The sequence below is a fragment of the Pinus tabuliformis genome, chromosome Q (genome assembly GCF_031772625.1).
Source record: "Pinus tabuliformis cultivar Carrire ecotype Pingquan chromosome Q, CPIR1, whole genome shotgun sequence".
NCBI lineage: Eukaryota > Viridiplantae > Streptophyta > Pinopsida > Pinales > Pinaceae > Pinus > Pinus tabuliformis.
In genome coordinates this window covers 1,010,762,923-1,010,783,665 of record NC_142296.1, presented here as the reverse complement: position 1 = coordinate 1,010,783,665, position 20,743 = coordinate 1,010,762,923, and the positions used below count along the sequence as shown (strand labels likewise).

Genomic DNA, 20,743 nt, shown 5'->3' with positions numbered 1-20,743 from the left:
TGATAGACATTGCAACTTGTGTAATTGAGATGGCCACTTAAAATCCAAATTCTTTAAGAAGATGGAATATTGTAATTTTAGGCCAGTGGATACCACATACATATATGTCTTACATTCTTGTCTTGGTTAACTTTCATTTTAAAATTATCAAATATATTATTGTATCTAATCATCATAATTTTAGATGAATATAAATTTTTAACTCTTTAGTTCACACTTATTCTAAAGTTAATGAATGTTTGAATAGACTTCATAGCCAATGAGGTACAAATTAATAATAAAAATAACATTTTTAACAATAACATATATTTTAATTTAGCTATATTTAAACTAAACAGCAGGGAATAGCTACTATATAATATTTGTTTCATAATAAAAGACAAATTCCACCTAATTACAAAAAAAATCATTATTTGAATTCCTCAAATCAGATTTAATAAATTATATATTTTATAATAATATTGAACATTAATCTTATACATACTATTAAATTGCAATTTTAGTGAAATGAATATTAAAAACCGTTAAAAGATTCATCAACAATTTCGCAAATGGAAACTTTATTTTAGTGTATAAAAAACTAGCATGAATTATTCTATAAAGACATCAACAGTGGTATTGCAAATGGAGAATTGTACTATGTGCAACTCTTATCTTTAAAACTCTGGTCTATGTTAACAATTGAGAAATTGCAGAGGCTATGTTGGATATAATTTTGGTCAAAGAGATTTAGAGAATTAGAGCTGTTGTAACATGAGATTGCTTTATGTTTATGGGGAATTCAATAATTAAATAAATAGTTTTTTTTAATGAAAAGCTTGAGATTGGATTCCAAAGGAACAATAAAATGATCAACACTATAAATTTTATTTTATGCTAAACAATTTACTAACAAAACTGATAAATTACTACAGTTTTCTTCTACCCAACATGCTTTTTCAACATTTTGTGAGAACTTTTTTGTATCTCCATGCATTCATTCTTATCTCAAACGGCAATTAAATGTACAGAGACTCTTTTGATATTTGTAGTTGTAGATATTCTATATGGCAATATGTGTATCAGTTTTTGTATCAGAACAACATCAGGCATTGCTGGGCGATTTGATACATCAGCCTGTACGCACAGAAGACCCACATGAACGCATCTCAATGCTTGTTCCTGCGGGAAGCATCCAACCATAGTCGCATCGATCATATCCAGCAGATTTCCCTCATCGCACAATCTCCATCCCTGCATTTAAGATAAATTTAGAAATATAAGATTACAGTCCCAATTTAATTTGTTCCCTCCCAAAATTTATAACTAATTTTCTGTGATGCTGGTTGAAGCCAAACCAAGGGATTTGAAATAAATATGGCAGCTCACCCATTCTAAAAGGATTTGCATTTCCTCAGGAAGGCGGATATCAATAATTCTTCTCCCACTCACAATCTCGAGAAGAATAACACCGAAACTGTAAACATCTGCTTTTACAGATAGTTGCCCAAACATTGCATACTATGGCGCCATATAACCTCTGATTGATGTAAGAAATCAGAAAAATCATATGAGAACTGCGCCTAACGGTAATATATCTGATTTCCCTAACATCTATGCAATAAATGACCTCCAATTTTCTTTCTAATTATTCAAAGAGTAACCAAAACAGTTGCTTACTATGTCCCAACAACTCTGGTTTGAACATGAGTCTCATCACCAGGAAAAAGTCTGGCCAATCCAAAGTCTGCTATCTTGGGATTCAGCCTGTCGTCCAGCAGAATGTTCTTTACTTTAATATCTCGATGAATAATACGCAGTTGTGAATCCTCATGAAGATAGAGGAGGCCGCGTGCTATTCCAATTATGATGTTATAGCGTTTTTGCCAATCAAGAACTCTGCTTTTTTCTGGGTCTGTAAAACAACCAACCATCCAAATGTCAACATCATTACAGTCCAAAATATAGACAGTCATTTAAACAGAAAAAGGAATTTAAGGATTACTTACTGAAGAGGAAGGTGTCAAGGCTTTTATTGGGCAAGTACTCGTAAACAAGCAACCTTTCTGGTCCATTGACGCAACAGCGAAGTAGCTGTACAAGATTTCGATGCTGAATTTTGGCTACAAGTTTTACTTCATTTATAAATTCCCGTGTTCCTTGGGAGGATCTTAAAGACAGCTTCTTCACTGCTATTTCTGTCCCATCTGAAGTTATACCCTGAAACCCAGAATAAATACATCATTGGAAACTTCAACATTCCAACATAAATTACAGACCCTATACAATTCTAAAGCACTGTGCATACATACCTTGTATACAGTACCAAAGCCTCCCTCTCCAAGCTTATTATCTTCATGAAAATTCCCTGCTGCTTCTATCAATGTGTCCAAGGTAAACACTATTTGGGGATTGAACAATGATCCTGAGACGCCTTCACGCCTTCCCGAATCTAGTATTTTTTATATATGTAACGGAGAGAGCATAGAAGTAAGTAAAAATAGTCACCAGAAGTTAAAAACATGGCAAACAAAACAAATTTATTTACACGGAATTCAGTTAATGTATTTGAAAAAAAAAAACAGAAAAACTATTGAAAAAAATCTACCTTGCGTTTGTCTGATCATGACTGGTCTCGCCAGAGTCGCAGATCTCATTTGGTTTCGCCGTCTAAATATAAACAGGCATATAGCAAAGGCGAGCAATCCGCCTCCAGTAAATCCGCAGAGTATGGCCACGCTTCTCGAAGATTTGTCTGTAGCATAAACATTCATTTATCTTTCTGAGAAATCAGGGCACTGGAATTCTTGTCCAACTCAGAACTTCAACAATAAAGAAAAGGAAATCCAAAAGGAATAAAGTCTAATGAAGCTAGTTTAAGGGTTAGGCACATTACCCTGATGCACTGTAGGGTTGCTGGCAAATAAACTCGAGAAAGGGTATGTCTCAAACCGAATTCTGCAACTTCCTAACAACGCTTCGCTCCCTTCTTTTACCATAAAAGGATACAGCTTTTTGAGCGCTATTAACAAACATGATTTGCAGTTTTCTATGGGCAAATTTCTCCAGCATTCAACCAAACCGAAAACCCTGTGCGTATCAGAGGAAGAAGAGGTAGCGGATTCTGCAGCTAATCCCTTCCTTGCGAGATCAGAATTTTCACCAGTCAGAGGACGAAGCAGATCCATGACGTCATTCTGAAAACCAGCCTGATTGTCCTTCACTGTCTGCGGATTTTTGAGAATAGAAATGACATGGGCATCTAAGTCTGAAAAGAAACTGAAACACACATCGAGCCACAACGAGCCACACTCGGCCGCCTATGTCATTCTCGCAAAGCTGTTGAAGTGTGATCGTCGCTTCCTGTGCACAGCTAGAGCATCCTTGTGGCGATGTGTCGTCTCTGCACTGGACGAGGCCATACACCTTCTCTTCTGCGTTCTCGCCATGCCAAGAGGTGTTAAACCCCGTCTTTGCTGCATTGTTAGCCAGATCATACATAACTCTGTTCAAATTGCTCTCATACCTACTTCCAATAGCATAACCGGTACCGTTCTTGCAATCGGAAGTTCGTAAATCCGAGATTCCAAAAGGAAAACTAATGAATAGCAAGCAGATTAAGAAATTGGACTGTAATGATATCGTATTGTAACCATTAAATCCCCCCATATTATGAAATACGGGGATTCTTTCAAAGCCAACCCCCCTGATTAGAGAATTTCGCCGATTACCGCAAATGAAGTATTCCGTTAATATTTGCGAGAGATGCTGAATGAAGCGCTGTACACCGTGGGTAGGTCGTCCTCATGCATACTTCTGCACAATATTTCAAATCGTGAGAGGTTCGAAATTTCATAGCTTAACGCGTCCACAAACTCTCTATTTTAATTCATTGGTGATGTTTACTTTAGAGACTCTTGGCATTCGTTCTGGCTCCCCCATCTGGCTCTGTTTCAAAAAGGTTCTCCCCTTCTTCAGGAAACACCTCAAATGGACTCTTTCTACTGGCTCCTCTATCCTTATCGGCATTGACCCCACCCTCTACAACCTGGAATCTATGATCCCCCCTTCTCTTCTCCTTTTCTTCCATTCCAGGGGCTTATTCACGTGGAACTCCCTCATTGACTCCTGGTCATCCCTTAATCCCAATTGGAAAACTGACCTCCAACTTGCCATCCCTCCCCCTCTCCGCCCCCTATGGCTCTCTTTCACCTCCCATTTCTCTCACCAGGGGATAGTCCAACACGGCAATACAGACTCCCTTATCTGGTCCACCGACTCCAATATCCATCATGTCTCTGTCAGAAAAATTTACTCCTCCTCCATTGCTGACCTCCCCCCTGCTAAGCTCTGGAAGGCCCCTTGCCCTCTAAAAACCATCCTTTTCTCTTGGCTACTCTTCTTCGACAAAAACCTCTCCTGGGATGTTTTACAGAGGAAAGGCTGGCACGGGCCTGGTAGATGTGTTCTCTGCCTTCAGGAGAATGAATCCAACTTACATATGTTTCTTCAATGCCCTGCTGCTCAAGCAATCTGGTATGATCTCTCCACTCTTCTCAGTTTACCTCACTGTTCATTCTCCTCCGTTCAGGATGCCTTTTTATGGTGGGCGGACCAAAGCTCCGCCAGACAAGCTCTCTTCTGCCTCACTTGCTGGAATATTTGGACATGGCGCAACCGATGCATTTTTCAGGCCTCCTGCCTGCCGTTGCTCTCTATTCTGCCCCTTATCATGGGATCCATGCCCTCTCAGGCTGACTGAACGACGCTTCTTGCCCATGCGCGCACAGGTTTATGCATATTTGTATATGTCTCACACATGCCATCTATATGGCGGTTATAGTTTTTGTTTTCCTCATGTTTCTCCATGGTTCTGCTGCGTCAGACGCTATATATCACTTTGACTACAGGTCGACACATATGCTCTCATTTCTCTCTGCTTTATGCATAGCTTCTGCTCTCCTCTATTATACTCTCATGTCGCCCCATATGCAGTCTTTTTCTATATCAGGCACTCATTCTGTTACTATCAGTTACAACTACATACGCGCTCATCCGGATCTCCAAGCATATGATCCACAATGTAACATGATCAATATATCTTACTCAATATATAACATGCCGATTTTTTCCTTCTGAAAAAAAAATGTTTACTTTAGAGAAATATGTTAACAAAGTAATTTTTTATTCTTAATAGAAATGAATATATATATTTTCAACTAAGTTGAATTGAGGTTAAATGTTCCAAAAATTGTATAAGATTGAGTTAAACCTGCAAACGCCAGCCAAACAGGTTTATCCCCATTTTAATTTATGTATGAATATATATATATTTTCAACTAAGTTGAATTGAAGTTAAATGTTCCAAAAATTGTATGAGATTGAGTTAAACCTGCAAACGCCAGCCAAACAGGTTTATCCCCATTTTAATTTAAGTTATATGTTCTAAAAATTGTAGAAGATTAGTTTTAACCTGCAAGCGCAAATTCGATGATAAATTAAAATAGATGATAAATCAATTTCAGGAATCCCAAATTCAATGATAAATTACGAATATTTAATTTCAAGAAATACAAAATCAATGATAAATTAAAGTAAATGATAAATCAATTTCAGGATACTCAAATTCAGTGATAAATTGACGAACATTTAATTTCAAGAAATACAAATTCAATGATAAATTAAAGGAGATGATAAATCAATTTCAGGACACCCAAATTCAATGATAAATTGACGAACATGTAATTTCAAGAAATACAAATTCAATGATAAATTAAAGTAGATGATAAATTCAGGACTAGAAATATTATTTGACTACTTAACTAGATGATTTAACAAACTACAAATATGAATGTGGGTATTGTCACTGCGGATTATTTTTATTAAGCAACAACCAGCTAAACTAAGCAAAAGTAGCTATGAAATATTTGTGTGAACGGTAAAAAAGATCAGTGTAAATCTGGACTACATCAATGTAAATTAGCTATGGAATATTTGTATTAAGGGTAAAAAGGATCATCGTAAATCCAGACGACATCAATGTTTTGGTTGACAAAGCAACTGAAACAATTTCTAAATTTTTTGGACAGCTTTAAGTTATTAAAGTTGCTAACTAAATTGGGGAAAATTATTAATTAAATCTTGGTACACAGATTGTTGTGTTCCCGTTAATGGCGTGTAGAAGGATAATCCAACAGGTGTTTCATGGCATGTGCTTAAAAATCTAGTGATGTGTCCGTTTACTATTACAGCCAAAAGTCTCGAGTTCGAAACACACCTTAAATCTAACCTGCAGGTTTTAGTGTAACAGCAATCGTGACACTAACACAGAGAGCCTTGAATTATAAATTAAAAACCAAATACAAAATTATGTCATATTTTTAAACCATATGTAATAATGGCATGAGACATATAAATTAATAGGTTAAAAATTATGTATAAATTATGTATAATTTGAGAGAGTTGACATAATAACATGACGAGAAAGTGAAGTTTATACACCCATTGTGAAGGATAAGACAAGAAAATTTTGAAGCCTAGGAGATTGGTAATTCTCAAGAATTTTCTTTTAACTTATTTCCAACTTAATTGCCTTGTGATAAGATTCCAGTTATTTTTAGGTCGATAGGCCTTCCTATGCATCAACTTCTTCGTCAACTTTATTCTGATCTGTTGACTTTTATTCTGATGCATAGATCAGATGAGACACTTTCAACCGTTGATCTGAACCAGAAAACGAAACAACGGAAAATCAAAAAAGCTCAAAAACTCACAAGAAAAGATTCTATGCAGAAAATCAAGAAAGCACGATAAAACTCATAAAAAACAAAGATTGAAACAAAAATGAACAGAAAAAGCAAAGATTTTAAATACAAGAAAACGCAAAAGCTAATGAGCTTGCGTGTGCACAGCTCATACAACCCCTGCAATTTCTTGTATGGGTTCAATGCATTCTTAAAATTCCAGGATCGTTTGACAACGCGCTTATTTAAACCTAGAGACATTATCACTATCTTGACCGAAACCACGAGTCACCCACTTTGCTAAGGTTTTCACACACAATTCAAAGTTATTGTAAACACGCCATGGAAAATCTACAGTGGAACCCACACCAATAATGATAGATTCCTGTCCTGGTTCATCCAAGTCAAGCTTGTGGGTCTAAACATGACGTGCGCGCTAGGCTTTATCGAGTTCAGAAGATGCTCTGCACTTCCCATCCCACAAATCGGATTTCCAAGATAGGAAGGCTGCGACCACCTGCCGGCTTCGTCACTTTCGAGGAGGGCTCTTCGGCACGCTTCCCGAGGCCTAGATTCCATATTTCCCATGAGTGACTCGCCGGCAAAGAGCATCAACAAATTTTCGCGCCCATGGCATGGGCGACCAGAGACTAAGAAGCCAAGGGAGCATTGGAGAACTTAGAACTTCAGAAGTGTAAGTAATCTGTTTTTCTGATTTTTGTTATTGCAGACATGTCAAGGGATTGCGGAAATTGCGACAGCGCTGACAAAAGCCAGTGCAGGTATGTTGCCTACCTTTTTCATCCCAATTTATTTCATTCGCTTTCCCAATTTCATTCACTTGGTCATGTGTTCGAATCTAAGTCGAGAAAGAAAAACCAACAACTTTATATGAGATGGGTTTTAGGATGAAGGTTGTCTGATGTTTGGATTGTTTTGGTCTGAGATGGGGTACCATTTTGTTCAGAGTAGTTGTTATTAATTTTATTTCATGGTTTTAGAGCGAAAAATTTTCCAAATATTTGAATTCGCTGTAAACAGATATGGTGCAGATGTATCTCTGGAAAATGATTGCAAGTGCGGGCCCAACTGCCAGTGTGGTACTTATACCTGCCGCACCTGATTTGGTCTCTTCAATAGTCATATGATATGTATATTTCATCAGACCCAATGTATGGTCATGTACTGTCATAGAGACTACTGTACATGGTACTCCTAAATAAAAATTATAGTTTTTACAAACTTGGGGTTTGCAGTATGGTTTGTATTGTTCATGGCATGTTAATTACTGTGCTGCTCTGCAGATTAAGCTATTTCTTATTTCTATAGACTTTAGACATTTGGTTTTGAGTGGTTTCTTCAGTTTTGTTAAAAATTAGATCTGCCATTTTTAGATCTCAAGATCTAATCATCACAACGATCCCAAGATTTGATCACCAATTTACAGTTTTAACAATCAATGAATTAGCCGTCACACTTAAATTTAGAATTTAATCTCCACTATAAACCTTGTAACTTTCAGCTGCATATAATCGATCCACTATAAACCTTGTAAATCTCAGCTGCATATAATCGATCTCACAAACCTGTAACTCATCGTTATAAAAGAAAGGGTGGTCATGGAGATATTTATGTAAATGTCTATCTGCAAGATAGCGATCCTATTTTAAAGAAGAAAACCTTGCTCTAAGCCAAGATCATATATGTGTGTATTAGGGAGGAATTAGATTCTGTTGTTTGGGAATCTATATCGCAGTTTTATTGTTTAACTTGAACTTAGTATATTGGATCTCTTCAAAGAACACTGAATAATATGTGAGTTTTATGGTTTAACTTTAACTTGTTATATTTTCCTTTCACGCCCAAGATCAGTGGTTCCAGGAAAAGAAATTGAAGTGGACATTGATCATCACATTAAATGTTTTTTTTTAATTTCCTTTTTCTGTTAATGTGTTTTTCCTAGTCTCATATGCAAGTAAGTCTCATATGTTATGTTTTTAGAATTTGTTTTTCGTAGTCTCACATGCAAGTAACTCTCATATGTTTGCAAATTTTTTTTTTTAATATGTTGAAATCGGTTAGAGATTTGTTTTAATTGTGACAAATATTATTTAAATAATTTGATTATTTTAGTATTGAATTCATATATATAATCTAAAAATGATTTTAAATATTTTTATTTTATATAATAAAATTTATAATAATTTTAAAAATAACTAATTTATGTAATTAACTTGTTTATGATAAGTAAATAGAATATATTTATACATTGTTTAAATAAACATTAATCACAAGTCTTCATTACTAAAAACAAAAAGTTTGTGGCAATTGTGGTTTTACATTGATTTGGTAAATGTCACTATGAATCGAGATGAGTTTAATGTCACAGTTTATTATGTAATTCTTTTATGAGGTGTTTCTAATGTAAACGAAATAATATGTCAATTTAGTTTTTTTATTGTTGTAAATTTTTAAAGTATAAAAAAGTCCCACTAGACTACACGCTAGCTTCACGCCACTCACAACTTCCTGGCCACTCACAACTTCCCGGCTCACTCCCGCTCCCCAGTTTTCCATTGGATTCAAACCGAGAATCTCGACGAGCATCAAGAAGATGGGCATCGCCCTCATTTCAAATATGCCATCAGAGAATAGACGGAGTATCAAATAAACCAAGAAATTAGGCAAAATTGGCGTCAAGAAGCCGAGGATGACATTGCCTGCTCAAGCCAAGCTCAACACTCTCTTGAATTTCAAATGAATCACTATCACGATGTGAGTTTAATAAACAACGAGTCATCTCCATAGCGAGTGTTTGGACATTTTAGAGTTTTTAAATCAAATATCAATTTCATTTTATTTAGTTTTTTTTCGTGATTTTTTTAAATAAAACATAAAAATAATATATTCTTGATTTTTATTATTATTATTTTTTTAAATCTATTATACAATAATTTCGGAAATATAACCCATTGCAATTTGCAATACTAATAGTGTGATTTCAGAATTATAACCCCCATTGCAATTAGCAATACCAATAGTGTGGTGACATGCATTAATAATAGTGCGGTGACAGAATTTAGCAATACTCACCACTATAACCCCCATTTAAATGTCACCACGCTATTATTAAATTCTATGATTAATGGAAGAAGATATATATTGTTTGGCTATTTCCCTGCTGCAATTTTTTGGATGAATGCATGTTTGTTGCTCTTTTACCTTTGCTGTTATGGATGCCTGATTTATATTGTTAGTTCCTTTTATGCTGTTATGAGGCAATTTGTGAAGGCCTTGCATATGGCAATTAAAACACTGTTATCTTTTGTCTTTTCTGTTCATAAGGCATGCTTTCCTGCATAGTATCCTAATCCGTATACTGCAACTCTTATTTGGAGTGGAGTAAGGATTATGCTTGTCCCAAGCAGGTCTAAGCCTTTCAACTTTTTTGGCTTATTTGCTTATATCAAACATTTGTGCAGGGTTTCAACCGATTAACATTTCATTGAGTATGTATTTACAAATCAATGATTTTGGGATCAAATCCCACAAAGCAATTCTATACCTGCTCTTCAAATTCCTTCAACCTTTTGAAAGTAAAACCAATGAATTATCAATATAATTTTACCATAATAAAAAACAAATAGAAAGCCTTTAGGCAGCTCAAATTGCTCATCCGTTAGGCTTGAACCAACATCTCTTCTAGAAAAATTCAACACATCTCTTCTAGAAAAATTCAACAATTCCAATTTAATAATCCTATCGACCTCTCTTTGTACCTTTTGGGACAATTGTTAGTTATAAATTCCCAAAATCTGCTTACTTGTCAAGACGGGTCCACCTTTTCGTCTCGATTAACATAGACGGATGTTGTACTGAAACCTTTATGGACGGAATTATTCCATAATCATGTTGCCATGTTTCAAATTAGTTTTATTAAAGCAATATTTTGTTAATCATATATGAAATTTTAAAATATAAAATTAAAATAATGAATATAAAAGTGTATAATTCATTAATCTAAATTTAAATAAAATTGATTTTTCTTTATTATTTTAAATTTTAAGAAACTTGTCATGGTGCTTTGGATCAATGGTGAATGGGTGCATTGTTAAGGCACTCCATGTGATAGGTCACTGGTTCAAATCCCCCATGGGTCTTACCTACCAAAAAAAAAATTAAGAAACTTAATTTTTTAATGAATATAAATTTGTCATAATGAATTTGATATTTTGTCTATTATTTTAAATTTTAAGAAAATGATTTTTGTTTATTAGTCTAAGTTTTAAGAAATCTAAACTTTTCAAATGAGCAATGAGAAACTGAAATTAATCATGTAGAGGGACATTTTGGGATTAAGCTAATTATATACCCAAAGGATTTTTTGTTTTTATAATCTAATCATGTATTCAAATGATTTCTTTTATAATCTAATAAGATTGCTAAAAAAATTTAGACATGATAGTAGTTTTATTATGATGCAAGTTTTATTATAAAGAATTGACATTTTTCCTAACCAAAATTTAAGGGAATACAAACTTTAAATCCATAAAATCTCTAACTTCTAATAAGGAAAATCCATCCACCATAACATTACAAACCTTAAATCCATGAAATCTCTAACTTCTAATAAGGAAAACACATTTAACATAACATTCACGATTTAGATCTTTCTTTGTGCATATTCTTCCATTAAAAATTAAAATATAGCTTACTCCTTTATTAAAAATCAATCATAAAATCACTCAATTATATATATATATATATATATATATATATATATATTATAATGATGATATGTTATAATATTTATAAATAATTATTGATAATTATCTTTTTTATTATTTAATCAATTTCAAATAGCTATTGATACTTAGTCCAACATAGAAGACCTCTATCATAATTTTACTACAACCCTCTCCTATTCTATTAACAAGTTTTCAATTGAAGTTTCAAGTAATAAAAGAAACAACAAAATCAACCCATGGTATGACAAGGATTGCAAAAGTGCGAGGAGAGCAATTAAGGAAATTGTTGATGAATCTCTTAAAATTGGCAAGATAAAAATATACAAAGCCCTAACTAAAAGAAGAAAAATGTAGTATATTCGTAAAAGAAAAGAGAATCTCTTACACTCTCTAAGGTATCTCATAAGAAATTTTGGAGGCAGTTTCTAACGAGGAAAACTAAAAATAATAATAAAATTGCTTTACACGACTGGAATTCCTATCTTATAAAGATTTATGAATCTCCAAATGTCATGGACAAATTTAAAACCCTGCTCACAACGAAAGAAGTTTTGTCATTAGAAGACATTGATTTTGAGGTTAAACGACTAGAAAATGGGAAAGCCAAGGACATTGAAGGTTACCAGGCGGAAATCTTAAAAATTGGAGGTCTTGTCCTCATTCCCCACATCCACAAGCTCTTCAATCAAGTGGTCAAGAAAGGGTTACCTAAGCCTTGGACTCGGAGCCTCATTATCCCTATTTTTAAAAGTGGGGATACAAATAACCCCTCTAATTATCAGGCAATTATGACCTGCCCTCTCTTAGCCAAGTTACATGGCATTATTTTGGAAAAGAATTTGAGCATATGGCTTGTAAGTGAAGGTAAGCGGGCTAAAGGCCAAGTAGGTTTTAGAAGGCAACACTCAACAACAGACCACCTTGTTACACTTAGGATCATTGTGGAGGAATGTCGCAATGATAAATCCAATCTTTTTTGTTGCTTTGTGGACTTTAGAAAGGCTTTCGATATGGTTCCTAGAAACAACCTACAGAATAGATTAGAAGAGCTAAAGATTCCTTTCGAGCTGAGAGTTGTCACTATAAGGTTATACGAGAATGTAATTGCCAAATTAAAGAGCAATGAGGAGTGGTCGAAAGATATTAAGTGTAATATCGGAATTAAACAAGGTTGCCCCTCTCCCCTACCCTATTTGGCATTTACATCGACAAGCTAGAAGGTTGTTTAGAAGAAGCAGGTTGTGCTGGCACGATTTTAGCTGGGATAGTCATCATCCTTCTTCTCTATGCTGACGATATTGTTCTTCTCACAAGATGCCCATCTGATCTTGATAAGCAACTTAGACTTCTTAAGGATTTATGCTCTACCATGGGTATGATTGTTAGCACTGACAAAACAAAAGCTATGATAATCAAATCCAAGAAGGACACATACGGTAATTGTATGTATGACAATAGTAACTTGGAGGAAGAGTCTTCTTACAAGTACTTAGGAATTGATATTCATCACAAGCTCAACTGGAACTATAGCATTGAGAAAAGGATTATTGGGGGGTGGAAAGATTATTTTGGTCTTGAAAATAAGTGTAAAACGACAAACCTCGTAATGTGGGATAGAAAGAAGTTCCTCTTTGAAACTTTAGTCACCCCTGTTATCTTATATGGATGTGAGGTTTGGGGTTGCAGCATCTCTAACGAATCATGGAGAAAGATTCGCTAAAGCAATACACCATATCCTATTCTTATTAGAGAAGTGGGTCTTTCCCCTGTCGAGAGCCTAGCTATGACTAGGGTTCTGTTGTACAAGCACAAACTCAACAACAAAGGAGACCACAGACTTCCTAAGCTAGCTTTAAATTCCATCCAAAACCACCGAAGGCTCAAATGGGGTTGGTATAAAGACACGAGTGCCTGGTTAAACCATTGGGAGATCGACGAGAATGTTGCATTGCAAAACATTAATAATATTAAAAATATTGTTACTTCTAAGTTCAAAGAAAAAGTGTGGTGTGAGAAAGATTTAGCAGCTAAAAGAAAATTAAGATATTATAAGGAGGTCATCAACCCCACCTTAGAAGATCAAAACTATCTCTCGGTTTTAACTAGCTTAAAGAAGAAAATTAATATAGCCAAGATTAGAATGAACTCTCATGAGCTCCATAGTGAAACGGGTTGTTGGGCAGTTCCTAAAACACCATGGATGGAAAGAATTTGCCATCTATGTGATAATATGAACATCGAGGATGAAAATCACTTCCTCTTAGAGTGCCCCACATACAACCACATTAGATCTCAGTTTCATAATATTTGTTGCAATACTAACCTTCCTAGCCTTTTACGATGTCAAAATTATAGTGAGCTCGGGAGGCTTCTCTCCAAGTTTTTTGAGCATATGAATAAAATCGTAAATCAAACTAAATAATTCGTTTTCTTTAGGTCTGATACACCAAAATTTGGTCTCAGTGGACATTAACCATCATCATCATCAAAAAACATTGCATAATAATTTAATATTTTATAATTTTTCATTGTAATAAATTTTATTCACTTCAAAAAATATCCTAACAAAAATTGTATTATTTTTTAATTTTTTATTATATTTTTATATTTAATACAATATTTTTAGATTAAAAAAAATTCTTTAAAACTTTATATCATTTATTAATTTAATATTGAAATTTTATTTAATAATTTTAATAAAAATTAACTAAAATGTTTTAAAATTAATTTTTAAAAAGCTATTTTTTATTAATTTTTTATTTAATATAATTTCACATTTATTTAGTAAATTATAAAAGAATAATTAATTTCTTAATAAATTTATTTTTATTTTTAATTGTTAAATGAAATATTAGTGAGAATAGGTGAAGAATTTTAGGAATTCTTATGAACTCTTAATGTTGCACTAAGTATCAATAGCTATTTGAAACTAATTTGTAGGCATAATGGAGGCTATGCTTACACCATCTTTTAACTCTCTTCATGCCACTGTCGTGGCTAATGGCTTTGTTTCAATCAAAGTGTGCATGCCATGGAGTGGAAAAAGGAAACAAGGCCATCGTTCGCTCATAGTCTGGTTTCAACCATTGACTCTAAATGTAGGGGATGTATCTCTCCCTGGCTTCACGGTTTGCTTGACCTCAAAGGGAACTCGTGAGCATATTATCTGTTGGTATCAGCCCCATTTTGATTTCCAGCATTGTATATCTTTGTGTTTTTTAATAAAAGTGTGTAGCAGTTATGTTCAAAAGAATGAGTGTTTTTTCAACGAGATTTATTTCTGCCCTTATCCAATTTTTCTTATTCTTGCATGCATGTTATATATCAAACACAACAAAGAACGGGGGGAGTTATGGAGCATGTGCACGCTTTGGAGGACCTTGTCATGGGGCTCCTCTCCTTTTGCCTCAATTCAAGGCTCCAAAATCACTGACAAAGAATAATTTGAAACTTTCTTTTCAATTTTATTAAAAACGCCTACATGAAAACGTCAGAGTTTTGGGTTAGACAAACATTTTCTATCTCTTCTCTCAAACTGCTTATTCATGGAAGATGAGGCACGCCTGCATATTTGCAGCGTTTACAATTTGAAGGGAAGGTTCTGCAATATCCCCTTCAGCGTAAAGATTATAGTATTATAGGAAACTCAACTTTCATTCTAAACTTAAGGTTGCGTGGGGGTGATAATGGAGTTAGGGCTTCAAAAGGAACCTTTGTCTCTTTCAAAGATGCAATCCAAGGGAATACCTCTACTCCAAAAAATCATAACCAAAATATTTGAGGCCTCTATATTGTAGAACAAATGGAGAAAGCTCCAACCATGGATGTAAACCTCCCTGCGGTATCTTCGATTTTCTCTATTCTTCAATCAAAAGAAGTTATTTGTAGATTCAATGGCTTAGGGCCTAAACCTAAAGCTTTATTTTAGTGGATTTTATCCTTATGGATTCTGAACTGTGACATATACCTTTCCTCAAATGTTTTTTTCATAGTCCAATTTGAGACAAAGAAGGATCTGGATTATGCTCCAAATGAAGGGCCTTACTTTTGGAGTAGAGTGAGGCCATTCATTACTCCATGGTTCCCTGAGTTTGATGTCAACACTATGGTCGTCTCCACTATGTTAATTTGGGTGAGGCTTTCAAACCTCCCCCTTCCTTTTTGGCATTATAAAGTACTTGAAGATATAGGAAAATAATTTGGAAAACTTCAAAAAAATAGATCCAAAAAGAATAGAAAATGGCCTCTTCACATATGTTGTTGGGTCCCTATAATACTAGTGATTACCCCATTACTATTGTAGTTATACCCCCTATTTATATTGTTGTGCCCCTATTACCCCCATATTGTTATTTCTGTGCCCCATAGAATCCCTCTATTGTTATTTTTGTGGCTTTATATTATTATTGTTAGGTCGGCTGGATTATATTGTGACTCCTTAGACTCCTATTTATAGAAAGGAGGTTTTGTCATTTGTATCATCCAAGAATTGTTCATTTATGTAATGTAAAGGAGGTTTCCCCCTCGAAGAGGTTGAATTCTAAGGCGTGGATCTCTCTTTTCTATCTTTTTGTGAGCTGGTTTCATAACATTTGGTATCAGAGCTTTGGATTCTAGGGTTTCGCTGCTCCAAACAGGTCATCGTGGCATTTTCGCTATAACCTTTTTTCTGTGACGTTTCATAAGTCGAAAAAAAAACCCATTTGATAAGAAATCACGCTGAACCTTGGGTCCGAATTTCAGAGCGTTTTGCGTGATATTTGCGGAGATATGATCTGAGGAAGTTGGTCTTTTTGCAGACTCCTGAATTACATTAAAAACAGGTGACCTGGGGAAAATCGTCATAACTTTCTCTCTGGGGATCGGATTGAAATTTCGTAAGAAGGTACAGAAAGAGGACGGACTGTAGTTTTTGTATGTGTGTTCTAGATTCAAAGGTTGAAACAGGGACTCGTGGCACGTCGTACAAGTTCGCTCTACTGAACCAGTCTAAAAGCAAGTCACTGTGGGAGATTTCACATAACTCTTCCTTGGGGAATCTAATTTGGCTCAGACTTGTGGCATTGGAAAGAGGACGCAGAAGGCTACTACAGGTAGCAATTTCAGAATTGGATGATCTGAAATTACAGAGATACATCAGATTCAATATCAGGCTTCTATAAAGTGAAAAAAGGTGTGTAGTTTTTTTTTTAATTTTTGTGTAAGCTTGGTTTAACGGAATTCAAAGGGCATAGTAAAGCATTATTATCGGTAACTGATGCCCCGAGGAAAGAAAATGCAAACACCTAGTAAGGAACCTGAAAGCTCTAGCATGACTCATGAAGAAGAGGAAGAAATGCTACATGATATATCAAAATTACAAGAACAAGTGCAACAAATGTCACGCTCACAAAAGCTAACAGAAGCTAAGGTAAATGGCGTGGAATCTAAGATAAAGGGCATGGAAGCTAAGATGGAGGATTCGATGGCAAATTTGAAGATAGATTTGAAGACAGACATGGAAGAATTGAAGAAGTTGCTACAAGAAAGGGTCACTAATGGTGAAAAGGTAATAAAGGAAACTCATGATGAGAACAAAAGAAATGTCAATCATGATTCCATAGACTCTAATGTTGGATCGAAGACTCACCATGTTCCAAAAATCGATATGATGAAGTTTGATGGCAAGGATCCCGCCACATGGATATTACAGATGGAGCAATTCTTCGATCTCAATAATGTGCAAAACACACAAAAGGTACGTATGGCAACTTTATATTTGGAACCAAATCAGTTTGTATGGTATCAATGGCTTTGTTCTCGTAAACAATTTATCACTAGGGCAATTTTTACGGAAGAATTGATAGCACATTATGAGGATACAAAAAGCAACACTTTTTTTAGCCAATTGATAAGTCTCAAACAAAAGGGTTCAATAATGGAGCACATTGAGGAGTTCCAAAAATTGAACATAAGGGTAAAAGATATTCCAGAGGAGCATAGGATTGATGTGTTCATAGGGTCTTTAAAGGATAATATCCAACATGATGTGCGCCTTTGGGAACCTGATTCATTAGAGAAGGCATTCAGGTTAGCAAGAAAAATGGAAAGCAAAATTATGGCAAGTAGGAAGCATACCATTCACAACTATAAAGACGGAAGTGTTGTTGCCCATAGTCTTCCACAACCTACAAGGTTGACACCACAACAATTGGAAGAAAAAAGAGCAAAAGGGCTTTGTTACAATTGTGATAGCAAATACACAAAAGGTCATAAGTGTGCTGAGAAGAAATTATTCTACATAGATTGTGAAGAGGAAGAAGAAAAGGATCAAGAAAGGTCAAAAGAAGAGGATATATTCCAGGAACAAAGCCTAGATGAAGAAAAAATAAATCCGACCATATCTTGTAATGCATTGGCGGGAATTACCACTCCTCAAACCATCAAGATAGAAGGACAAATCAAGAAGAAAAAGGTAATAGTGTTGATTGATTCAGGAAGCACCCACAATTTTATTCATTGTAGGGTAGCAAAAGAATTGAATTGCTTCCTATATCCAGCACCAGAGTGTCAAGTGATGATTGCAAATGGAGGAACAATAAATTGTTCTGGAAAGTGCCATAATATCAAGCTATCCATGGGAGAATATGTATTGACTAGCCCAATGCTTTCCATTCCAATGGGAGGTGCTGATGTTGTACTAGGAGTCCAATGGCTACAATCCTTGGGTACAATAGCTTTTAATTTTCAAGAACTTTTCATGAAATTTTCTGTGGAAGGAAAGGAAGTTGAATTAAGGGGTATTGCAGGGAAACCAGGAAAGATAATCAGCTCTAATGGCATGACAAAGCTTCTAAAAAAGGAGCAAAGAGGTGTAATTGCACAATTATGTTCACTAGATGTTTCCACATTGGAATCATCTATTTCTCCAAATCTCCAAAAAGTCCTGGACAATCATTCCAAGGTATTTGAGACTCCCAAAGGTCTCCCACCTATGCGTGATCATGATCATGCTATTCATCTGATTCCAGGAAGTGTTCCTCCAAACATCAGGCTGTACAGATATCCATATGTCCAAAAAAGTGAAATTGAACGTATGGTTGCAGAAATGCTAGAGGCTGGTATAATTCAACCGAGTCAAAGTTCTTTCTCAGCTCCAGTAGTATTGGTGCACAAGAAGGATGGATCATGGCGCATGTGTCCAGATTATAGGGAGCTCAACAAGCTCACTATTAAAGATAAGTTCCCCATTCCTGTTATTGATGAATTACTGGATGAATTGCATGGATCAATTTACTTCACCAAGTTGGATCTTCATTCGGGATATCATCAAATTAGAATGAAGATTGAAGACATTCCGAAAACGGCATTTAGAACTCATGAGGGTCATTATGAATTTTTGGTCATGCCTTTTGGCCTTACCAATGCACCTTCAACATTTCAAGGTTTGATGAATTCAATTTTCAAACCATTCCTTAGAAAATTTGTGTTAGTATTTTTTGATGATATACTAATCTACAGCAAGTCTTGGAAGGATCATGTTGAACATGTTGACAGGGTGTTACAACTATTGGAGGAGAAACAATTATATGCAAAAAGATCCAAATGTTTCTTTGGAGTCCAGGAGGTGGAATATTTGGGTCATATTGTATCTCATGAAGGAGTTAAGGTAGACCCTAGCAAAATTAAAGCCATTAAGGAATGGAAAATCCCCACATCCATAAAGCATCTGCGAGGATTTCTTGGGTTGACAGGGTATTATCGCAAGTTTGTTAAGAATTATGGGAGAATAGCAGCACCTCTAACAACATTATTGAAGAAAGATTCATTTTCATGGACTTCGGAAGCAACAAAGGCCTTTGAAGAGGCAATGTGCCAAGCACCGGTCTTAGCTACGCCGGACTTCACAAAAACCTTTATTGTGGAATGTGATGCTTCAGGAAATGGAATTGGTGCTGTTCTAATGCAAGATGAAAGACCCATTGCTTTTGAAAGTCGTCCAATCAAGGGAAAGTTTTTAAGCAAAGCTATTTATGAGAAGGAAATGTTGGCAATACTCCATGCACTTAAGAAATGGCGACCCTACCTAATGGGAAGACACTTCAAGGTAAAAACGGATCATGATAGCCTTAAATACTTTTTAGAACAAAGATTATCCTCTGAAGAGCAACAAAAGTGGGTCACAAAGATGTTGGGTTATGACTTTGAAATCATCTACAAAAAAGGGAAGCAAAATGTGGTGGCAGATGCACTCTCAAGAAAGGATGAGGATGTGGAAGCATTGTTGTGTGCCATTTCTATTATCCAACCAGATTGGATAAACGAAGCAAGGGAGGAATGGAAGAACGACGAAGAAGTGTGGGCACTTATTCAAAAGCTACAACAAGATTCCAGTACTTCTGATACATTTAGCTGGCAAAATGATTCGTTATGGTACAAAGATCGCTTATACCTCTGTAAGAATTCCTAGCTAAAACAAAAGATTCTTATGGAATTGCACACTTCTCCCTTAGGAGGGCACTCAGGATTTTTAAAAACTTACCACAAGGTTAAGAAGGAATTTTTTTGGGATGGCCTTAAATAAGATATTCAAAAGTTTGTGGCGGAATGTTTGGTTTGCCAGCAAAATAAAGTTGAAACAATTAAGACACCAGGTCTATTACAACCTTTATCCATTCCAAGCCAACGTTGGGAGGAGGTTTCAATGGATTTTATCACAGGTTTACCCAAGTCTGAGGGAAAGAGTGTCATCATGGTGGTAGTTGACAGACTTACCAAGTATGCACACTTTTGTGCATTATCACATCCATTTAAAGCCAGTACAGTTTCTACTGCATTTATGGAAACAGTTCAAAAGCTACATGGAAACCCAAAGATTATTGTAAGTGACAGAGATCCCATTTTCACTGGAAATTTTTGGACAGAATTATTTTCTTGTCTTGGTACTCAGTTAGCTCATAGCTCATCTTATCATCCTCAATCTGATGGGCAAACTGAGATAGTAAACAAATGTTTGGAAGGATATCTTCGTTGCTTTGTATCTGATAAACAGACACAATGGGTCAAATGGTTGCCTCTGGCTGAATGGTGGTATAACACTTCCTTCCATACAGCAACAAAAATGACCCCATTTATGGCACTTTATGGGTATCAACCACCATCCATCACATCATATTTAAGAGAAAATTCTAAGGTTCAGGCAGTGGAACATCACATCGAACATCAACAACAAGTCCTCCAACTCTTAAAGGATAACCTCGTGTTGGCACAAAATAGAATGAAACACAGGCAGAT

The 20,743-nt window shown here is 35.4% G+C and overlaps 1 protein-coding gene, 1 long non-coding RNA gene and 1 pseudogene across 3 annotated transcripts; 1 reads left to right on the top strand and 2 right to left on the bottom strand.

Annotated features, from left to right (window-relative positions):
- Positions 1 to 985: 985 nt before the first annotated feature.
- On the bottom strand, positions 986 to 3,811 carry LOC149222917 (cysteine-rich receptor-like protein kinase 44; annotated as a pseudogene). The gene is made up of 7 exons (XR_016248937.1): positions 2,876 to 3,811; positions 2,588 to 2,734; positions 2,292 to 2,431; positions 1,989 to 2,199; positions 1,660 to 1,894; positions 1,369 to 1,519; positions 986 to 1,233 (listed from the first exon to the last, which is right to left on the bottom strand). The product of XR_016248937.1 is annotated as a cysteine-rich receptor-like protein kinase 44 (transcript).
- On the bottom strand, positions 3,172 to 3,648 carry LOC149222918 (cysteine-rich repeat secretory protein 55-like). The gene has a single exon (XM_089387719.1). It carries the CDS (start codon positions 3,646 to 3,648, stop codon positions 3,172 to 3,174), a length of 477 nt encoding a protein of 158 aa, XP_089243845.1.
- Positions 3,812 to 6,992: 3,181 nt separating the features above from the next.
- LOC149222916 (uncharacterized) lies at positions 6,993 to 7,964 on the top strand. The gene is made up of 2 exons (XR_016248936.1): positions 6,993 to 7,504; positions 7,764 to 7,964. It is a non-coding gene; the product is annotated as an uncharacterized LOC149222916 (long non-coding RNA).
- Positions 7,965 to 20,743: the final 12,779 nt, after the last annotated feature.

What these genes read in the sequence shown, in the direction of transcription:
- LOC149222918 (XM_089387719.1), bottom strand. Translation starts at nt 3,648, where the DNA reads ATGGGGGGATTTAATGGTTACAATACGATATCATTACAGTCCAATTTC.